This window comes from Nematolebias whitei, chromosome 8 (genome assembly GCF_014905685.2).
Source record: "Nematolebias whitei isolate Nwh7 chromosome 8, NemWhi1, whole genome shotgun sequence".
NCBI lineage: Eukaryota > Metazoa > Chordata > Actinopteri > Cyprinodontiformes > Rivulidae > Nematolebias > Nematolebias whitei.
In genome coordinates, this window is record NC_056505.1 from 25881493 (window position 1) to 25901231 (window position 19739).

Consider the following 19739-nt stretch of genomic DNA (forward strand, 5'->3'; position numbering starts at 1 on the left):
GTGAGGAGCAACTGGTCTGCTGACCTCAGAGAACGTGGTGGGACATATGGCTGTAGCAGATGGGGGGGCAAAACTGTTCAGCGATTTGTAGACATGCAGGAGTATTTTGAACTGGATTCGAAGGTGAACCGGTAACCAGTGCAGTGAGGCCAAAACTGGTGTAATGTGCTCTCTTTTGCCTGTACTGGTAAAAAAAAATCGGGCTGCTGCATTCTGGACCAGTTGTAGTCGTGCAATGGAGGTCTGACCGATACCAAACAGGAGTGAATTGCAGTAATCAAGTCTAGATGTAATGAATGCATGTACTACTGTCTCCAGGTTCTTTTTGGACAATATGGGCTTCAGTTTAGACAGCCGCCTCAGTTGGAAGAAGCATGATTTAACAATCATGTTTACATGATTGTTAAGTTTCAGGGAAGGGTCCATTATCACTCCCAGATTAGTGACTCTTTGTTTTTCTGACAGGGTTAGAGTGGAAAGGTCGATGCAGTGGTTTGTGATCGTGTCGTTGGGAGGGAACAACATGACTTCAGACTTCTTTTCATTGAAACTTAAGAAGTTTAAAGCCATCCAGTCCCTGATGTCAGCCAGGCAGTCAAGCAGAGGTTGAATAGAGCATGTGCAATTGTGTCTTAGGGGGAAGTAAATTTGACAGTCATCAGCGTAGAAGTGAAAGGGTATGTTGTGTTTCCGGAAAATAGCACCAAGTGGCAGCAGGTATAGAGAGAATAGGAGAGGACCCAGGATGGACTGCTGCGGAACCCCCCATTTAAGCTCTGCCTCTGCGGAACTAAAATCTTTGATGAAGACACAAAAGGATCCGTCAGTGAGGTAGCATATATTATACATATCCTTTGTTATTATCTTTAATTCAGTGGAAAACTATGAAGCAGGAAATGTTTTGAAAAAGAGCATTACAATATCTACAGTAAGTAAAAAAAAATCATTGTAGCAGACAAATTTTATGGGTGTGGGTGAAGAAAAAAATGGAACTGGGTGGACCTCGAAGGGCGAATGACCTAAATCATTTTCAATGTTTCAAATGACATATTATATCTTCTTAAGAAGTAGCTTCTTACTTCTATACTGGCCACCATTAGATAAATAAATAATTAATTATTGCTGATGAGGATAATATTTTAAGACCACTGTTTTATTCTAAGGCACTAACTTTGAGCACTTTATCACAGAAAAATGAACTTTTCTCACAAAAAGGAATCGTCCAGAGGATCTGTCTTAACTTTGTTAAACTTTTAACACAGACTTACTCCAACCGAACATAACCAAACTGTACAAGTTAAACCAATGTAATGAACCCTGTCATAGTGGTTTCAGAATAGAGGACACTGATTTCAATAAAGATCATGTGTTTCAACAATTGGATCGTCTTAAATTTGGTAAAAACTGTATTTAATCCTGTCATTATTTTCAGATTTGTTCAAACACAACAGGATTCTTATGTGTAGAAAAACACAACTCCAAAATAGTAATATTTGTCTTTGTTCAGAATGATCTACAAACCGGATTCCAAAAAAGTTGGGACACTAAACAAATTGTGAATAAAAATTGAATGCAATGATGTGGAGATGGCAAATGTCAATATTTTATTCGTAATATAACATAGATGACAGATCAAAAGTTTAATCTGAGTAAATGTAACATTTTAAAGGAAAAATATGTTGATTCAAAATTTCAGTGTCAACAAATCCCAAAAAAGTTGGGACAAGTAGCAATAAGTGGCTGGAAAAAGGAAATTGAGCATATAACGAACAGCTGGAAGACCAATTAACACTAATTAGGTTCATTGACAACATGACTGGGTATAAAAAGAGCATCTCAGAGTGTCAATGTCTCTCAGAAGCCAAGATGGTAAGAGGATCACCAATTCCACCATTGTTGCACAGAAAGATAGTGCAGCAATACCAGAATGGTGTTACCTAGCGTAAAATAGCAAAGATTTTTAAGTTATCATCATCAACCGTGCAGAACATCATCAAAAGATTCAGAGAATCTGGAACAATCGCTGTGCGTAAGGGTCAAGGCCGTAAAACTCTACTGGATGCTCGTGATCTCCGGGCCCTTAAACGTCACTGCACCTCAAACAGGAATGCCACTGTCAAGGAAATAACAGAATGGGCTCAGGAATACTTCCAGAAATCATTGACAGTGAACACAATCCACCGTGCCATCCGCCATTGCCAGCTGAAACTCTACAGTGCAAAGAGGAAGTCATTTCTAGGCAAGCTCCACAAGCTGACGTTTGCACTGAGCCAGGGGTCATTTAAAATGGAGTGTGGCAAAATGGAAGACTGTTCTGTGGTCAGATGAGTCACGATTTGAAGTTCTTTATGGAACACTGGGACGCCATGTCATCTGGACCAGATAGGACAAAGATAGCCGAAGTTGTTATCAACGCTCTGTTCAGAAGCCTGCATCACTGATGGTATGGGGTTGCATGAGTGCTTGTGGCATGGGCAGCTTGCATGTCTGGAAAGGCACCATTAATGCAGAGAACTATGTTCAGGTTCTAGAACAACATATGCTCCCATCTAGATGTCATCTCTTTCAGGGAAGACCCTGCATTTTTCAACACGATAATGCCAGACCACATTCTGCAGCAATCACAACATCATGGCTACGTAGGAGAAGGATCCAGGTACTGAAATGGCCAGCCTGCAGTCCAGATCTTTCACCTATAGAGAACATTTGGCGCATCATAAAGAGGAAGGTGTGACAAAGAAGGCCCGAGACGATTGAACAGTTAGAGGCCTGTATTGGACATGAATGGGAGAGCATTCCTATTTCTAAACTTGAGAAACTGGTCTCCTCTGTCCCCAGACGTCTGTTGAGTGTTGTAAGAAGAAGGGGGGATGCCACACAGTGGTAAAAATGGACTTGTCCCAACTTTTTTGGGATTTGTTGATGCCATGAAATTTGAAAACAACATATTTTTCCCTTAAAATGATACATTCTCTCAGTTTAAACTTTTGATCTGTGATTTGTGTTCTATTCTGAATAAAATATTAGATGTTGGCACCTCCACATCATTGCATTCAGCATGAAGTTTTTCATCACAATTTGTTTAGTGTCCCAACTTTTTTGGAATCCGGTTTGTAGTTGGCAAAACAACAATTTAAACATGTATTCCTGTTTATTACAGGCCCTGTACTGTAATAGTGGCTCTAACTAATAAACAGGATCCACCCTGTTTGTCCTTTCAGCCTCATCCGTGATTTGATCATTTTGGAATAGCTTCATTGTCTGACTGGAATAACCATGAGGAAGTCAGAGGTGAATTCACTACAGACCAGCAGAAATGCATGTTATGCATGTGAATGCGTGCTATTGAGACAAAGATTAAAGAGGGAGGTCAGCAGCCCATATCAAGATTCATTTATGCCAGGAAGGACTGATGACGCCACTGAAACCAACCTTTGAAATATTCAATGTGACCGGGAAAAATGGTTACACGTTATATTTCCATTAAAAAAAACAAAACAGTACAGCACGAGTCAACACATTTGACACACCTATTTTTTCACAATGAATGGGTGGATAAGTCAACTATAGTATAGTAGGTCATAAAATGTGCAAGGAGTTACAGTACTGACACAAGAATAAAATATTTTTCAAAAAACAGCACCTCATTTGGTTCATCATTGCTTACACTAACAGATGACTTCAATTACTTAACTTTCAGACCATATCACTCAACGTCAGCAATACATCAAACTACATAAATACGCTCGGTGGAGCAGTTGGTACAGCTGTTGCCTCTCAGTAAGAAGGTCACCAGATCAAATATCGGCCAGGGACCTTTCTGGGTGAAGTTTGCATGTTCTGTCTGTGCATGTGTGTGTTTACTCCAGATACTCCGGTTTCCTCCCACAGACCAAAAACACGCACGTTAGTCTGATTGTTAACTCTAACTTGTCCCTAGGTGTGAGTGACAGTGTGAATGGTTGTCTCATTTGTCTCTATATGGCCCTGTGATGGACTGGAGACCTGTCCAGGGTGTCCGCTGCCACTCATACAGTGATAATTGGACATGGGCACCAGTGACCCCCCCCCCCCCCCCCCGTGACCCAAAAAGGACGAAGTGGGTAAAAGATAATGGATGGATGGATAAATTAACACAAACTGTCTACATCAAGCAAATCTAAAACACAGATTAAAACAAGAAAGTGGTTTCAAAATTATACTAAAGAACACCTACATGTACCACTGACTATACACAGAGCATTGCTGTGTGGTTGAAAAACCCTACAATGCTTTGGCATCCACCACAGAAGTGGAATGGGACACTGGAAGAGCTGAAATATAATCTGGCTTCAGTCAACTAAGGACTTAAGCAGGTCTGGCTGCAGAGAACACACTTCAAAGTGCTGATCTTGTACATTCTTGTGTTTGATTGGCAGTAACAGAAAATCTAATGTAAAAGTAAAAATTAAAACCCTCTTGCATTGTTTTGTTAGATTTACCATTAATCCATATGAGCAGGACTACAGTCTGTAAACACGTCTGTATCTGTTCTTTTCAGTTAAAAAGCTTGAGACATACAATCCCCTGAATTGCCAATTTTGTATAAATCCCTTAAACTTTGACCTTGGCCATGTTATCCTGTACGTGCTTCCTTGTTCTGTTGAAGTGCGATACAGCAAAAAACACATGGGAAACAGGAAGACGAGCAACTGGATTCAAGGGTACATGCCAAATGAAACAATTCACAAAAAGGACATTTTTCCAGGGAGGACAGGAACGAAAACAGAAAGTTTGTATTCTCAGTCCAAGTGCTGTGGCTTCAAAGGTGAGACTGTTTGAAGCTGTCTGAGAAAAACCCATTAACCTTCTTTATCAGCCCCAGGAGACCAAGGTCAATGAAACAGTGCAAAAGACATTTGCACTGAACACGAATAGAGGAGCAATACAAATCCTTTATAAGAGTTGACACATTGTTAACACAGATAAAAACCAAAACACACTTGCACATGTTTATGTGTTTAACATTCAGTACACCTCCCATGGGAAGAATACAAACAAACAATCATTGTGTACTGGTATTGTACTCTTACCTGTATTTGAGATCATAAGAAAATCTGCTGCCAAGTATCTCCTTAAAGGCATTCTTGGTTTCATCTAACAAATTTTTGACAGCAGAGTCTCCCACAGCCAGTGCAACTATGCGGCCTTCTGGCAGGGAACGTAGGAGCTGGGTGAGCCAATGACTGTCGTTACGGGACTCGTGAGTGTCATAACGTCTGTCGAAGAGCAAAGCAGATGTGTCTTGGTCAAACACACGCAGGTTGATGCCCCGGCTGAAGTTCTTCTGGAAGGCATAACCCCCCGTGGAAAGCCCAGATGTTGGGATGCTTCGGGTTAGCAGTGACCAGGAAACTCTCTCAGTACCATGCAGCTCTAGAGTTCCCCCGCTTTTAACGCCAATAAATTTGCGGCCCAGGCCTGGAACCTCAGGGATAGCCTTGTTGTCTGAGCGGCCTATAAGGGCAATGGTTGCACGAGAACGGTAGCGGCATTTGGGTGACCCAATATGAAGGGCTCCGCCATCTTCTATGAGAATGTGATGAGTCCTTAAGGTTATGTTATTAGAAGCGTCAACACTGTCAGCAAAAACTACCTGACCTGAAAGAAATCAGAAGAAAACAAGGAGGGCTTGCTAAAAAATTTACAATTGACATACAACTGGTGAATGTAATTAAGACATTACATCTTGAAGTCTAAATCCACATCATTACAATTCAAAATACTAGTTAAATCAAATCCCATTTCCTACAGTTACCTCTACCCCATGGCTTTTAATTTGAAGTCATACAAAGTAGGAAAAAGACAAAGGAAGGCCAAAGAGGAGATATATGGATGCAGTTAGAGGACATGAAGGTAGTTGGAATGAGTACTAAGTGAGATGTAGGAGGATGAATGTAGGAGGAGGACTTGCAGTAGTGACCCCTAAAAATGGAACAGCTGAAAGAAGAAGAAAGAGTAGCATGCCACTATGTCCTTACATGACAAGTAAAAGAAGTTATCAAGCATACAAAAGCAAACTACAACAGATAAGGATGAATCAAACTAGATATTACAGTGGTTGTTAGGACAGAAAAATATGTTTAAAGAAATACAACTCTGTTTTTGCTTTTGATTTATGCCTGTTAGAGATATTGATAATAATATCAAATGTAAAATATCAGATCACAACAAACTAAGCATTACAAGAAATAAAGTTGTGATTTTTTTTGTGCAAGCCTAACTCATACCCCTTAGTTTAAAGCATGCCCCCCCCACCCCAAAAAAAAAACTTAAAAAAAAATGTTCTTCAAGGTTAAAAAGGCCCATCCTTTTGCCTTACACAACAAACAAAAAAATCAGACACAGTCCCCTTTGCAGAATGTACAAAACACACAGAAATAACAAATAAATAATAAATAAGACTAAAAGGTAATAGGAAGAAGTGAAATGGGATTTGGTCCTAATAACTTAATAACTACTGCATCTTAATATTCTTACCTCCTGATTGAATGGTAAGTGAATGAAATGTGGCAGAGGATTCCAGTCTAAACAAATGACCTCTCTTGACAACAACAGCTTTGTCTGGTTGGAGACCTGGATTCCAACTACTTAGAGATGGGTTGTGGTCTGGACAATTCTCTGTAAACATGATCCATCAGTGATATACTGGAAAGCCCAACAAGTACACAGAACTATATACAAGAACATTCACAAGGATTTGAGTTTATAATACCAACCATCTAGCACATTTCCACTTTTAAGACTGAGGACAAGTATGAGTGTAAAGAAGAATGCACCCAGTGACACTCCACAACAAATAAGAGTGTTCTTCCGTCGCTGGAGGTTCTGAGCGTGTTCCCTACGGTGGTTTTCTTCATTCAGGCTTAGTGTAATTTGTTGCTGCTGTGGTGGGCCGCGTGGTTTCAACGGTGGAGGCGGTGGAGCTTTGGAAGGTGGAGGTGAGCGGACAGGAGCCACCCGTCCCGGAACATAACCAGGACACCTTGTATGGTTGCCGTGAGTCGGAGCCACAAACACGGGAAAGCGGCTGGGACCATCGCTTGTCGGCATGGTATACTCGTCCGCTTACCTGAGGGGTGGGGAACGAAGGAGTGTAAGACAAGAAATTCAAAGGGGGGGGGGGGGGTCCCCCACAACTACATCAAGTCATAGATTGTTCAGATTTCTATTAATTCAAAATGTAAAAAAAAAAGTTACTTACAATGTGTTATGTGCATTTATAGTGCTTACGTACAGTACAAGATCATTTCTGTCTCTTCAAAGTTTCTACTCAACCAAAATAGTTCAATTTTTTTCCAGTCCGTTGATCAGATAGCTCAATATGCTTACATTACACAACATGTTTGAATAAAGTAGTGAATAAAGTGTCAAATGATGAAATGAAAGGGTGATTATGAAAAAAATCAGGCAGAGAAGGTCAAAGCAGAGGAAGAAGACAGTATGGGCGCATAAAGAATGAAAGAAAAAATAAACAGTAGGAGGCAAGGGAAGCAATGGAAATGATTCTGGGGGGGGGGGGGGGACAAGTAATTACCCACCAAGCAGCTTGGTTTGGGACCTCCAGGTAAATATCCTGGGACTGCATCTTAAAAAGACGATTCAGCTTTTCTTCCAAACGGAAAACTTATCCTCGACTGATTTGTATTGAGCAGCATGACTTCGGCTGCTCTTGTCAGCAATAACAAACAAGTTGAGAATAAATGGATCACAACATTCCTCAGACCAAAATACAGCCAAAACAGATGGCACCAATTACAGTAGGGAAGAAGGAGACGGCTTCAGCTCGAGCTCAAGTTTTTGCTCCGTTTATTACATAAATGGAGAAACCATCACAAAGTACCTAAGTCCATGAATACTGGATTTGGATTTATTTCCAGTGGACTCCCATAACTCTAAACTGACTTGAAGTCTTCATCCAGCTTATTGTGCTGACACTTTTCTAGTGTGGGTGAGCTTCCTGTTCATTTTGCTGAGGTGAGTTGGGTCTGTATGACTGCATAAACACAACCTAAGCCAGAATATGTGCACAACCCACATTGAAGGGTCAAATGGCAGTATCCAGGCAAACCCAATCATACAGGAAATGACAGCAGAGGGGGAAAAAAAAAGACCTGAAAAAGCATTTTCCTCATCAAACACCCAGAATGGCACAACTTGCTACTGTGTGTTTTATATAAACTTTCAAAAGAGAGCTGCCCATTTGAAGTGTTACTCGTCGAGACGTGGGAACGTGATACCAGTGCAGCAGTGCTCACACAAAGATACACACAACAATGCACCCTCAAGCTCACAATTTAGAAACATCTATTAACTTATACAATGGGCACTTTTGTGGAGGGTGGGAGGAACCGAAGCATATGGAGAAAACCTGTGTGAGCACATGGGGAACACAAAAACTCCCCAGCAAGTCTGAACTAGAGCTTCACTGTGAGACAGCAGTTTTATATATATATATATATATATATATATATATATATATATATATATATATATATATATTATTCCCAAAATGCAAAAAGTACAATAAATGCTCATAGCAGGCTGAGTTAAAGTGAATACACTTGCAAACTCAGAAGTTTTAGTTATGTCATTTGTCTATTAAAATTGCAACGTGCTAATATGTTTTATCATCTTAGAAAGGAGACATTACAACAACACTACCAGCCCGATCAAGAACTCACATCAGAGACTCTACTTCCTCAGGTGACTGAGTCTGGGAAGCTCAGTCCTCACCTCCTTCTACAGGTGTGAAGTGGAGAGCATCCTGTGCTCCAGCATCAACATGTGGCATGGAGGCTGCACAGCTGCAGAAAGAAAAGCTTTGCAGAGAGTGGTGAAGGCTGCACAGAAGACTGTTGGAGTCAGCCTCCCCACCATCACAGACATCTACATCTCCAGATGCAGGAAGAGGGCCACCTGCATCATGAAGGACCCCACTCACCCAGCACACACTTTTTGCCCCGATCCCCTCAGGAAGGAGGTTGAAGAGCATTACGTGTAGAACCACTAGACTGAGGAACAGCTTCTACCCTGAAGCTGTTAAGACTCATGAATCTCTAACTAGAATAATCACTATGAAAAATCACATCATGTTGCTGCTGATCTATTTCATGTCGCTGCTGATCTATTTCATGTTGCTGTGTTCATTCGTACTCATCTGCTCACACAGACTCATGTTCATGCTGCTGTTCGGCGTATTGTTTTTACACTACTAGTGCTTAGTGTATTTTTAGTTGATGTTTTTCTTAGTTCATATCTTAGATCTTATTACTGTTTTTCTTTTACATTTTAATCCTTTTGTTGGATGTAACTGGGACCCTGTGTACACAATTTTGTTCCACCGCATGAGCCACATGTCGTGCGAATGACAAATAAAGAAACTCGGACTCTGTAAGCTGCACAATATGAGAAAAACATGCAAATCCTAAATTACTGTTGAATCATGTTATGATATCAGTAGTGATAAACCACAGATTTCCTCGCTTGCCTTTTTAGGTTCTGCACTCATGACTAACATTTTCTTGTCTTTAGTACAAAGGAAGTGGTGATTTGCAAAAATATTTTCAAAATTTTGATTCATCACACCACAGAACAGTTTTCCACTTGGCCTCAGTGTTTCGTAGTGGTTATCACATGATGCTTCTTCTTTCAACGATGTGCCTCTAAGCAGCATGGCACAGCAAACTGTGTTTGCAGACAAGGATTTGTGAAGGTGTTCCTAAACCCATGCAGTGATGTCCAGAACAAAATCAGATCGGTGCTTCCTGAGAGCCTGAAGATCACAAGTATCTTGTACTTTGCACATACATTTCTCCTGATTCTTAAAATCTTTTTATGATATTAAAAACTGTTGATGTGGGGATGTGTCACAATTTTCACTTGAAGAACATTATTTTGAAATTATTCCACTTTGCTTAGACAGTTTTTTGCAGACTGGTGAACCTCGGTCCATCTTTACATTTGAGAGTTTCAACCTGTCTAAAATGTTTTTGTACCCACTTCTCTTCTTGCCCTGAAGCCAGTTACCGTAATCTTAAGTTACATAATCCTCCTCCAGATGTTTCTTAATCATACCACTTACATTTAAAGACGTTTGCTGCCCCCGTGTCAACTTTTTTGAAATGTGTAGCCGCCATCAAATTCAAAATGGCCTTAGTTTTTTCTTAGAAGTGGTATTAGTTTTAACATTTGATGCGTTTGCTATGTTCCGCTGTGAATAAATTAGGGGTTTATGAGATTTACAAATCATTGCATTCTGTTGTTTATTTATTTTACGCAACGTCCCATCTTTTTCAGAACTGGGAGTTGTAGTTAGCAGGTGCTCTCAGTACAAGTACCTTACAGAAAAATGGGTGTATTGTTGGAGGCAACCTGGTCATGCAACAGTGCCTCACAGTCAAAGAGGCACAAATGCATCATTTAGCCACTGAAAAACACTCAATGACCATTGTCTTGACAGGCCAATTAGTCATCACTTTTTCCAAGAGAAACAACAAACCTCTTCAACTAGTAAACAAAGCGATGCACAATGGAGGTGGGAAAACATGTTTTGGAAATTTTACAACTTGAATATTCCAAGACAAACTTGTAGTACTTTTATTATAGGATGGATACTTCACTTTTTCACAAAGGGATGCTGATGGTCCATTGTTTTGGATGGGCAGTATCTCTTGATAAGGGACGAGTCTAACTTCATGTAGCTATGTTTTAATTCTTCACAATAAAATGGAGCCAAACTAAATCCAAGAAATATGCTGTGTTGGATAAAAACCAGGGGATTCCACCCTCATCCAGTGTGTTGATCTTAAAGCTACTGAATATCAAACAGATGAGCAGGAGTGAGTCCAAGCGGGGCAGACAATCACACATTCCTCAGCTGTAATGTCTCCCTGGCCTCTTGTTGGACACTGGTTGCAGACAGTCCCTGATGTCTGCACTGTCAAGTCTCTACAACTGAACAGCTGGTCCAAGTTGAGCCACAACACGAGTTCAATCACGGATGCATTTTGTTATTTATGAGTCTATTATGGGCAATGCATGCGACACTTAGTCGCTGTTATAAAAATTAAAAAAACCGCTCTGTATTTAATGAGAGTGACTGGTTTCCGACATAACAGAAAATAGGAACTTTAAAGAAATGAAAGAACGCAACTACCTTAACTTGTAGTAACAGTTGGGACTTGTAGCAACAACTTGTGTAGCATTAGCTGCGACTCGTCTCAGCTTTAAACTTACAAATGCTGGTAAAGAAGCCCCCTCATGAGAAAACAATGGATCACCCGGTGAATCCTCTTCCACCCCCAACGGTTGACGGACCGACACGCAGTCAGTGTAAAGGTCCGGGCGGACCGCGAGCTCTGCCGTTGGTGAAGAGGCTCCTTGACCGCTCTGTCCATTCGCTCTCCGACGAGCCGTGAGGAAACCTCCACCCTGAGCTGGTGAGACCAACGAAGTCACCCAGACGAGCTTCTCTTGTCCCTTTATATTAACCTACTTTCTCCTCATGCGCCCTCTTCTTCCTCCGATGGGCTGCCGTCCGTCCGTCCGTCCGTCGGTCAGCCCTCCAACTCACCGAGACTAGAGTAGGCGTGGCTTGGCGCAGAAAGGAAGTGAGGATGCGTTCGCTGACTGTCGGAAAAATTATCAACAAAAAAAGCGCGGAGTGAAGACTCATCACGGAAATGTACGGCTATGTACGGAAATGTACGAGGGCCTGAAGCGGCCGATGGTTATTTAGCTTCCGGGCCTTGATGCGCTCAGCAAACAAAAATTTAGATTTGTCTCAATTTGTTTATATTTTGTGGGAAAAAGCTAGAGATGGGCAGAAAACTGGTACAGCAAATCTTGTCTTAAAATCTGTAAACATATAAAAACTCGAATATTTTTGAGCTGAGCAAGGCTCCTGACGATTCAGGATCCTAGCAGCACTTCTGATGTCTTCAAATAATAATGTTTAAAAAATCACTTGAACAAGAATAAAATGCACTTTTGTAAAATAATAATAATAATAAAATTAAATGAATTGCATTGTGAATGTTAAGCACGCAAGCGTAGAGATGTCACATAAAGTAAAATTATTGTTGAGCTGTATCTCGTTATAACGAAAAAAGTATCTCATCGGAGATGCATGAGGACAGCAGGACAATGGTGTGATGTGCTGTAGGAGTGACAGATAGCTTCAAGGTGGAGGTGGGAGTGCATCAAGGATCGGCTCTGAGCCCCTTCTTGTTTGCTCTGGTGATGGACCGACAGATGAGGTCATGCAGGAATCCCCATGGACTATGATGTTTGCAGATGATATTGTGATATGTGGTGAGAACAAGGAACAGGTGGAAGAGAACTTGGAGAGGTGAAGGTATGCACTTGAAAGAAAGGGAATGAAAGTCAGCCGTGGTAAGACAGAGTGTGTGAATGAGAGGGAGGCCAGTGGAACAGTGAGGCTACAAGGAGCAGAGGTCACAAAGGTGCAGGACTCCAAGCACTTGAGGTCCACTGTCCAGAAAAATGGGGACTGTAGTAAAGAGGTAACAAAGAGCGTCCAGGCAGGATGGAGTGGATGGAGAAAAGTTTTAGAAGTGATTTGCAACAAAAGGGTGTCAGTAAAGGTCAAAGGAAAAGTTTACAAGACAGTAAAAAGTGGTGAGACCAGTTATGTTGTCTGGTCTGGAGACAGTGTCATTGACAAAAAGACAGGAGAAAGAACTGGAAGTGGAGGAAATGAAGATGTTGAGGTTCTCCTTAGGAGTGATAAGATTAGGAATGAGATCATCAGAGGTACAGCACAGGTTGAACAACTGGGAGATAACGTTAGAGTATACTGTTTGGCGTTCGTTTAACATATATATTAGTTTGTATCATAGATCCTTACTTTCAGTTTCTTTTTCCACTTTATATTTTTGCTATTGTTCGATTTAAATGGGACCCTGTGTACATAATTTCGTTCCACCTCATGTACCATGTGGTGAAATGACAATAAACCTACTTGAACTTGAATTTAATCTCATCAGAGATTATGGTCCTTGGCCTTCCTTATCCTCGTCTTCATCCTCCTCCTCTTACTCTCACTCCTCTGGCTCTGCCTCTGTTTTGTTGCATCCATTGCTCCAAAACAGAAGAGCTCACCTGTTGCCCTTTCATGCTAAAGCTCTGATTGCTAATTGTAAAAGTGTGTGATGGGTGTTTGCCCATGTGATGAGTTGGTGTGCATAGTAGTGCAATTAACTTTAGAAATTTGATTAACAGTGTGTTCCTTGTGAAAACAAGAGATTTTCTTCAGGAAATTTGTGCCAAATGTAGACAATTGTGTGTAGCGTTTTTTTTTTTTTTAAAGTGTGTTTTAGAACTTCAGTTTGAGTGTAAAGCAGGAATTGTGCTTTAGCAGAATATGTTCAGGGGGTTGTGCATAATTTACATGTGGTCATTGTGTCTCAAGTACCAGTTTTGTGTAAACAATTGAGAAAAACTGTAAATGAGCAGCTGAAATCCTGTAAATATAATCTCTTTGAATGAAATAATAATTAATCTTGTCAGTCTGGCAAATTAAAAATAAAATATTTTATGTTAATTTATATTCTGCAAAGGACTTTCTGTGCTGTATATATATATATATATATATATATATATATATACTGCATCCGACAACCCCTCCATTGAAAAACAAAATAAAACTACAGAATAGTTGTTAAAACCCCTCTCTTCCTCCAGAATGTCAATAAGTGCTTGGTTAACCTCTAAATGTAGAAAAAAATTCTGTCTGTGTGTTTTATTTTCTGCTTTAATCTCTGCCTAAAATACACTGCAATTGTCTCTCTTGCAAAGTCTGAGGAGGAAGAGGATGAGTAGGACGAGGAAGTTCTGCTCGAGCAGCTCCTGAAAGAATTCGACACTCGCTTGGAAATTCCAAGCAGGCCTCAAGAAGGCTGACTGAGAACATTTGTATATAGTAAACTAATACCTATTAAATTTCATTTTTCTTGAGATGTTTTGCCTTCTTTGTTGTAGATTGCAGACAACCCAAAAATTTGGAGGACAACCAGACTCTGTCACAAGGTTGTTCGCTGGACGACCTGGAAAATTTCCGTACGCCTACCCCTGTTTTAGCCATCTTCAAGTCCCCATAGAAACAATCACAAGTGTGGCTGTTTTTAAATCAGCTTGTGAGTTTAATCAGATGAAGAAATGTAATTAATAAAGGAAGGAGCTAAACCTGTCAGGAATAAATGGCAACGTTCCACCAAAATATCACCCACTGTAAACTGGTGATTTGCAGCTCAGACTGGAGTTCATAAATGCAATTACCCAATAAAATCAATACAATTAACATAGAAACTAAATAATTACTGTAGCCGAGAGTTCAGAGCCATATTTGTGCAACACCTACTACTCATGTTATCTTATGCAGTCGATTTAATTCTGCTTCCAACTCAAAGCATTTATCCCAAGTTTTATAGATGTTGGTTTTCATGGAGTGAACAGGAGGGTTTCATGTTGAGGGGGTGTCTGAACCACACTGCTGCCTGCTGGTTTAAAAAGGAAATGGTTCATCACTATCCTTGTGACTGTAATAGTTTAAACTTCACATTTCTTTATTAGTTTCAAAAAGAGACGTCACGCAATGTGTTGCACTCAAAGTACGAGTGCCAAACTTTGGCTAAGTAGCTTTGAAATTAGCTGAATTATAGATATTTGTGCTTCAGGGTTGACTCCAAAAGGTAAAGCTTTAGACAACTACCTCACATTCAGTAGAACTCGGATGTGAACGACAGCTACAATCACACCAAATTTGAGCACATGTGGCAATAAGGTCTAATTATAAGGTCAGCTGACCATTGTGGCTAGCATTTGTAGATGTACGTCCAGTGATTATTTCCTGAAACTTGTTAAAAAGTTGACTAATGGAACACAGGATACTTAGCTAACAGCGTTGCTGCAAATTGGCAAATATTTTAAAGATATTGTCTGTTACTAATTCATTCAACATTTATTTAAACAGGTTAGCCTCATTGAGCCACAAGGACTCATTTACAAAACCTGTTTAGTATAAATTGGGTGATCACTCAGATACTAGTACTACACTAAATTTTAGTTTATCTGATGAACTGCCCTTTGACCTCACTTTCCATTCTGTGATGTCTCAGTCGATGTATTATTTTGTCAATTTGTCCTGAGAACACCAAAGTACTCCAAAGAACTAATCCAGATCATTCAAAGCTTTTTGTAATAAACACAGATCAGAAAATATTTTTAAACCATCTTTACAAAAAATAATAATTTCTGTCACAACTTAAAAATTTTCTCAAATACAGGTTTTATTTTCCATATCCATGGTAAAATTACTATATTGTCATTAATACAGTTTGTATTGAAAGATGCTATACAAATGTAAGCAGATTATACCAGTCAAGAGTGTTCGGTACAAAAGGCTATCTGAACGACAACCTCATGGAGTTTTAGAAGAAATCAAACATCCAGCTGGTAGATGCTTGTGGGGGAAAAAAAATTACAAAAACAATTTGCTAAGCATGTTACAGTGGAAATTAAAATGTACTAGTTATAAGTAAAATAAGAATGTAATTAGAGTAAGATGACAAAAACTGATCCTGATCTCGGTCTGTGTAAAAAATCTAAAAGCTGTTTCTGCCTCTCAACAGGAGAGTCGTCAAACCTGAAGGTTCACAGTAGCACCAGTTGGCATGTTGGTGTTATTTTGTGGATGCAGGCTTAAGTTTGATACAGAAAAATAAAATAAATAAATTACATTGCAACAGGCCAAAACCAAAGGATAACCACTGATCATGGTATGTAGAGTAGCTAGTGCTTCATTAGCCTCTCTCAGCATTAAAGAGCAAATCATGCAACAGTGGATTTGGAAACATCATGCAGGAAAAAAAATAAAATTAAGACAAAGTAAATAAACTGCCTGATGGAGGCCTTTAATGCTGAGCTAGCCACCTAAACAAAGCTAATTGTCCGGAACAAGTCAAAAACCAATTCAGTGTTTAGTTCTGACCTGCTGGCGGCAAAAAAATATAGAAAAATACCATGTTTTAATATTTCCAACTCCCTAAACTGAAAAATGATTCAACACCAACAGTGACCGTAACATTTCCAGCTCCTCCTGGTTGGCATTAGTGGTTTAAGTTGTAATCAGATTACTGGCAGCAGCGCTTACAGTAGTTTTATCATATCATATAAAGGTACAAATGTCCAGATCTGATCCAGTTAGGGAGATCTGTCAGAATCACTACACATTATTTCACTCGATGTATTAAGACCCAAACGAACAAACATTACAGTCAGAACTGGGCTTCAGAGGAGCCACTACATCCAGGTGAATTACTCCATAAAGGTCCAGGCTTCTTTTTCTCCCACAAAAGATGCCCAACATCTTCTCTAAATCTCGTGTTCATCAACAGCAGTGTGACAACTGGTTTAAAGCAACGATACATCACATCAGACTAAGTTACAACAGTTTAGGTGACAGAGGTGGAAACAATCCTGACATCTAGTCAGCTGTTCACTGAGCATCTTTTCTATAAAGGCTGACGTCAAACAGCATCATTTAAAAACTAAAGAGATGCAGACCTAACAAAACTAACAAATCTCATAATGTTTGTAGGTGTTAAGTAGTAGCACATGTCTTTATTTGCACAAGTCTCTGCAATGTATTTAACGTTTGGCAAAACTGGCACAACTTTATATATTTCAGTTCGTCTTGATAAGCTCTTGGGTGACAAATGATGTGTGCAAACATTATGTAGGATATAAAAATATAAAGCAAAGACAATTAAATATTGTGAGGAACTCAAGAGTCCTGCAGAGTCCAGTGGGTTTAGAGCAAGTAGTTTGTGAAAAGGCCATTTTCCAAGAGTGGTGGTCTACATTAAGAACTGTGGACCACGTCCTTCTCAAAAGGCAGAAAGAAAAAGTACGACGCGTGTTCATTACATTGTTCTTATTGCATGAACACATCTTATGTTGTGAGTGAACATCTCAACTTCCTCAGTCATACAAGAGGTAAGGTTGAAGATGATATAAAAAAACCTCAAGCAAAAATAAAATAAATGGCAACTTCAAGGTCTGCAGGTGTGGAGAAGATGATTGGTCCTTGGACAACTGGAGGCCGTTGGAGAAGAGGACCTTGATTATGAGTCAGTCACCACAAAATTAGTTTTATGCAAACAGACGCCATTTCTCCTTTAATCATTCCACAGCTTTTCTTTTTCTTTGAGCACCTCTACAAGTTGGCCAGCTCGTGTGCAACAAACTGTTTGAGCCTCTCCAGGTATTGTCCGTAGAGCTCCACATCGTTGTGCCCGGCCCCCTCCACCCAGAGTGGCTCCACGGGGCGCTGACAGCGTTCGTATAGAGCCAGGCCGTGCGAGAAGTCGATGACCTCGTCCTCCGTACCGTGGATCACGAGGATCGGTGACGTTACCTTGGAAATCTTGTCAATGCTTTGAGGTTGTTGTTTTTTTTAAAAAGAGGGAAAAATATATTAATACGAGTTCATACGTAGATAAAAATTAAGACTTTGATGCAACTGCTGCAGCAATGAGAAAGAAAACTAAAGCAGAGCTATATCACTAATTGACCAGCAGGTGATGCTATTGAAAATCTTATCAGTAAAGGAAAGAGTTTCCTGTCAAACGTGTGCTGTGTCTTTTCCCCTGATGCAGTTTGCTGCATGTTTAGACGTAGATCATCTGTTTTCAGCCTAAACAGGCATACCTTCATGTGGATAACATACATTTATGTTAATAATAATGTTTTTATGTTATGAGTGCTTGGTGTATATTTAGTTTATGTTTTTCTTAGTTCATATCTTAGATGTTATTACTGTTTTTCTTTTACATTTTATTGTTGGATGTAACTGGGACCCTGTGTACATAATTTCGCTCCACCACATGTACCACATGAGGTGCGAATGACAATAAAGAATCTCTGACTCTGACTTAGCCCCGTTTTCACATGTCATCTGCTCAGTCCACTCACTTTGGAAAGGCATCAAAGCAGTAGGTCTTCTTTGTGTCAGGGAAAGCCACTCTCATGCCGGAGGTGAGCGGGGAGTGGAGGATGACTGCGGCACTCTCGTAGCGAGAAGCTAGGTCCACAGAGGGCACTGTGCCAATGCTCTGACCGTACACAATCACACTCTCTGGACGGATGCCGTATCTAGAAGAGAGAACACAGAAAATTAAGATAAACGGATTGAAAATCTTGTGCTTTTATCAGCAAGACTATATTTATAGTACAGGGTATCAGACATGAGCAAATACATTCTGCCTGTTCAACAAAACGTTGGCAAGCCTCCAATAAGACCATTAGTCAATTAATAAAAGCTGATTGACGGAAAGAATAAAAAAGATGAATAATTTATCTCAATTCACAGACTAGCATTCTGTTATCAGTCTCAAAACTTTTTACTCATCGTGCAATAAGTAAATTAACATTTGTCTTTCATCCTGTGATGTGACTCAGAAAAGTAAAGCTTGTCAAAAAATAAATAAATAAAAAATGGATGAACTTTCATCCTTTTCTCATTTCCCCTACATGCTGCTGTATAAGCAAACACACAGCTCTGTATAAACAGGCATGCTCAACATGAGCACAAACCTCACCAAGTAGTGGTTCTCTTAAAACTACATTTAAACAAGTCAAAGCTGAGGCGATTATAGAAAGGACTCATCACTGTGGTCTCATGACTGATCAAGGAGAGAAAAATGAGAAAAACAGAACACAAAATGACACGAGTACAGGCTTGTGGGTGAGGGATAAATTCAGAGGGGAAGAGAGAAAAAGGAGAAGACATTCCTCAGCTGATTATAGCTAACGTGACCCACTGTAGCAAGCAGTCAGCTGACGTCCTGGAGCCTACTTTGAGAACACTGCAACACTGTCTCTACTGCAGCATGGCAGAGCTGTGCTAAATAAACTGTTAAGAGCCACACAAACCCCTGCCCCACTCCGTTATTAAAGACACAAAAACCAACATTACAGGCTTAACACTACAGCCTCTAATATCTATAATATACACGAACACTCGAGTCTGGCAGTGCTCATCTACTGTGATGGATTATCACACACGCTTTAAAAAGGGAACCATGTTAATGTAGGTTTGTTGCTACAAAAAGCAAACACATGAAGTGCAGAGACACAAAGTTGAGACAACGTGAAAATGTACACTGCGTCAGTCTTGCAGTCAAACCTCAGCAGGAATAAAAGGAACTGTTTACTGTCCGTGTCAGCCGGTCCTCAGCATATAAACAGTGGTAAAAATATTGGCACAGCTTGGAAAGAATGACTGCAGACTGACGGGCACGAAAGCCTCCAACACTGAGGGGTGGCTGACTTCTCAGGTAACAAGTGGTACTGAGACTTGTTTTACTGCTTACAAGCATTTAAAAGGGCAATAAGTTGTATAAAAATGTCAAATTTGTGGTATTTAATCCAACATTTTTCAGTCAGGTCATCTGGACAGTTTCTTTTTTTGCTGAAACGTTTCACCTTCCATCCGGAGGGCTTCATCAGTCAAGGAAACGCACAACAAAACTGATTCCTCCCCCAAACAGCTTACTCCAAAGTGAAACAAAGCAGTACCACTTTGGAGTAAGCTGTTTGGGGGAAAAAAAATCAGTTTTGTGTGTTTCATTGACTGATGAAGCCCTCCGGATGGAAGGTGAAACGTTTCAGCAAAA

At 40.1% G+C, this 19739-nt stretch overlaps 2 protein-coding genes across 2 annotated transcripts in view; both read right to left on the reverse strand.

The window, feature by feature from the left end:
* cemip2 (cell migration inducing hyaluronidase 2) overlaps nucleotides 1-7092 on the reverse strand; it is a 22272-nt gene extending 15180 nt beyond the window's left edge. The window contains exons 1-3 of the mRNA XM_037680505.1: nucleotides 6759-7092; nucleotides 6520-6660; nucleotides 5073-5640 (exon numbers count right to left, since the gene is read on the reverse strand). Coding sequence (XP_037536433.1) covers nucleotides 5073-5640; nucleotides 6520-6660; nucleotides 6759-7092 — 1043 coding nt within the window. The remainder of the gene's footprint in view (nucleotides 1-5072; nucleotides 5641-6519; nucleotides 6661-6758) is intronic.
* Nucleotides 7093-17230: 10138 nt separating this feature from the next.
* Nucleotides 17231-19739, reverse strand: part of abhd17b (abhydrolase domain containing 17B, depalmitoylase) — a 23947-nt gene continuing 21438 nt past the window's right edge. The window contains exons 3-4 of the mRNA XM_037680506.1: nucleotides 18037-18216; nucleotides 17231-17498 (exon numbers count right to left, since the gene is read on the reverse strand). Coding sequence (XP_037536434.1) covers nucleotides 17279-17498; nucleotides 18037-18216 — 400 coding nt within the window. The 3' untranslated portion in view covers nucleotides 17231-17278. The remainder of the gene's footprint in view (nucleotides 17499-18036; nucleotides 18217-19739) is intronic.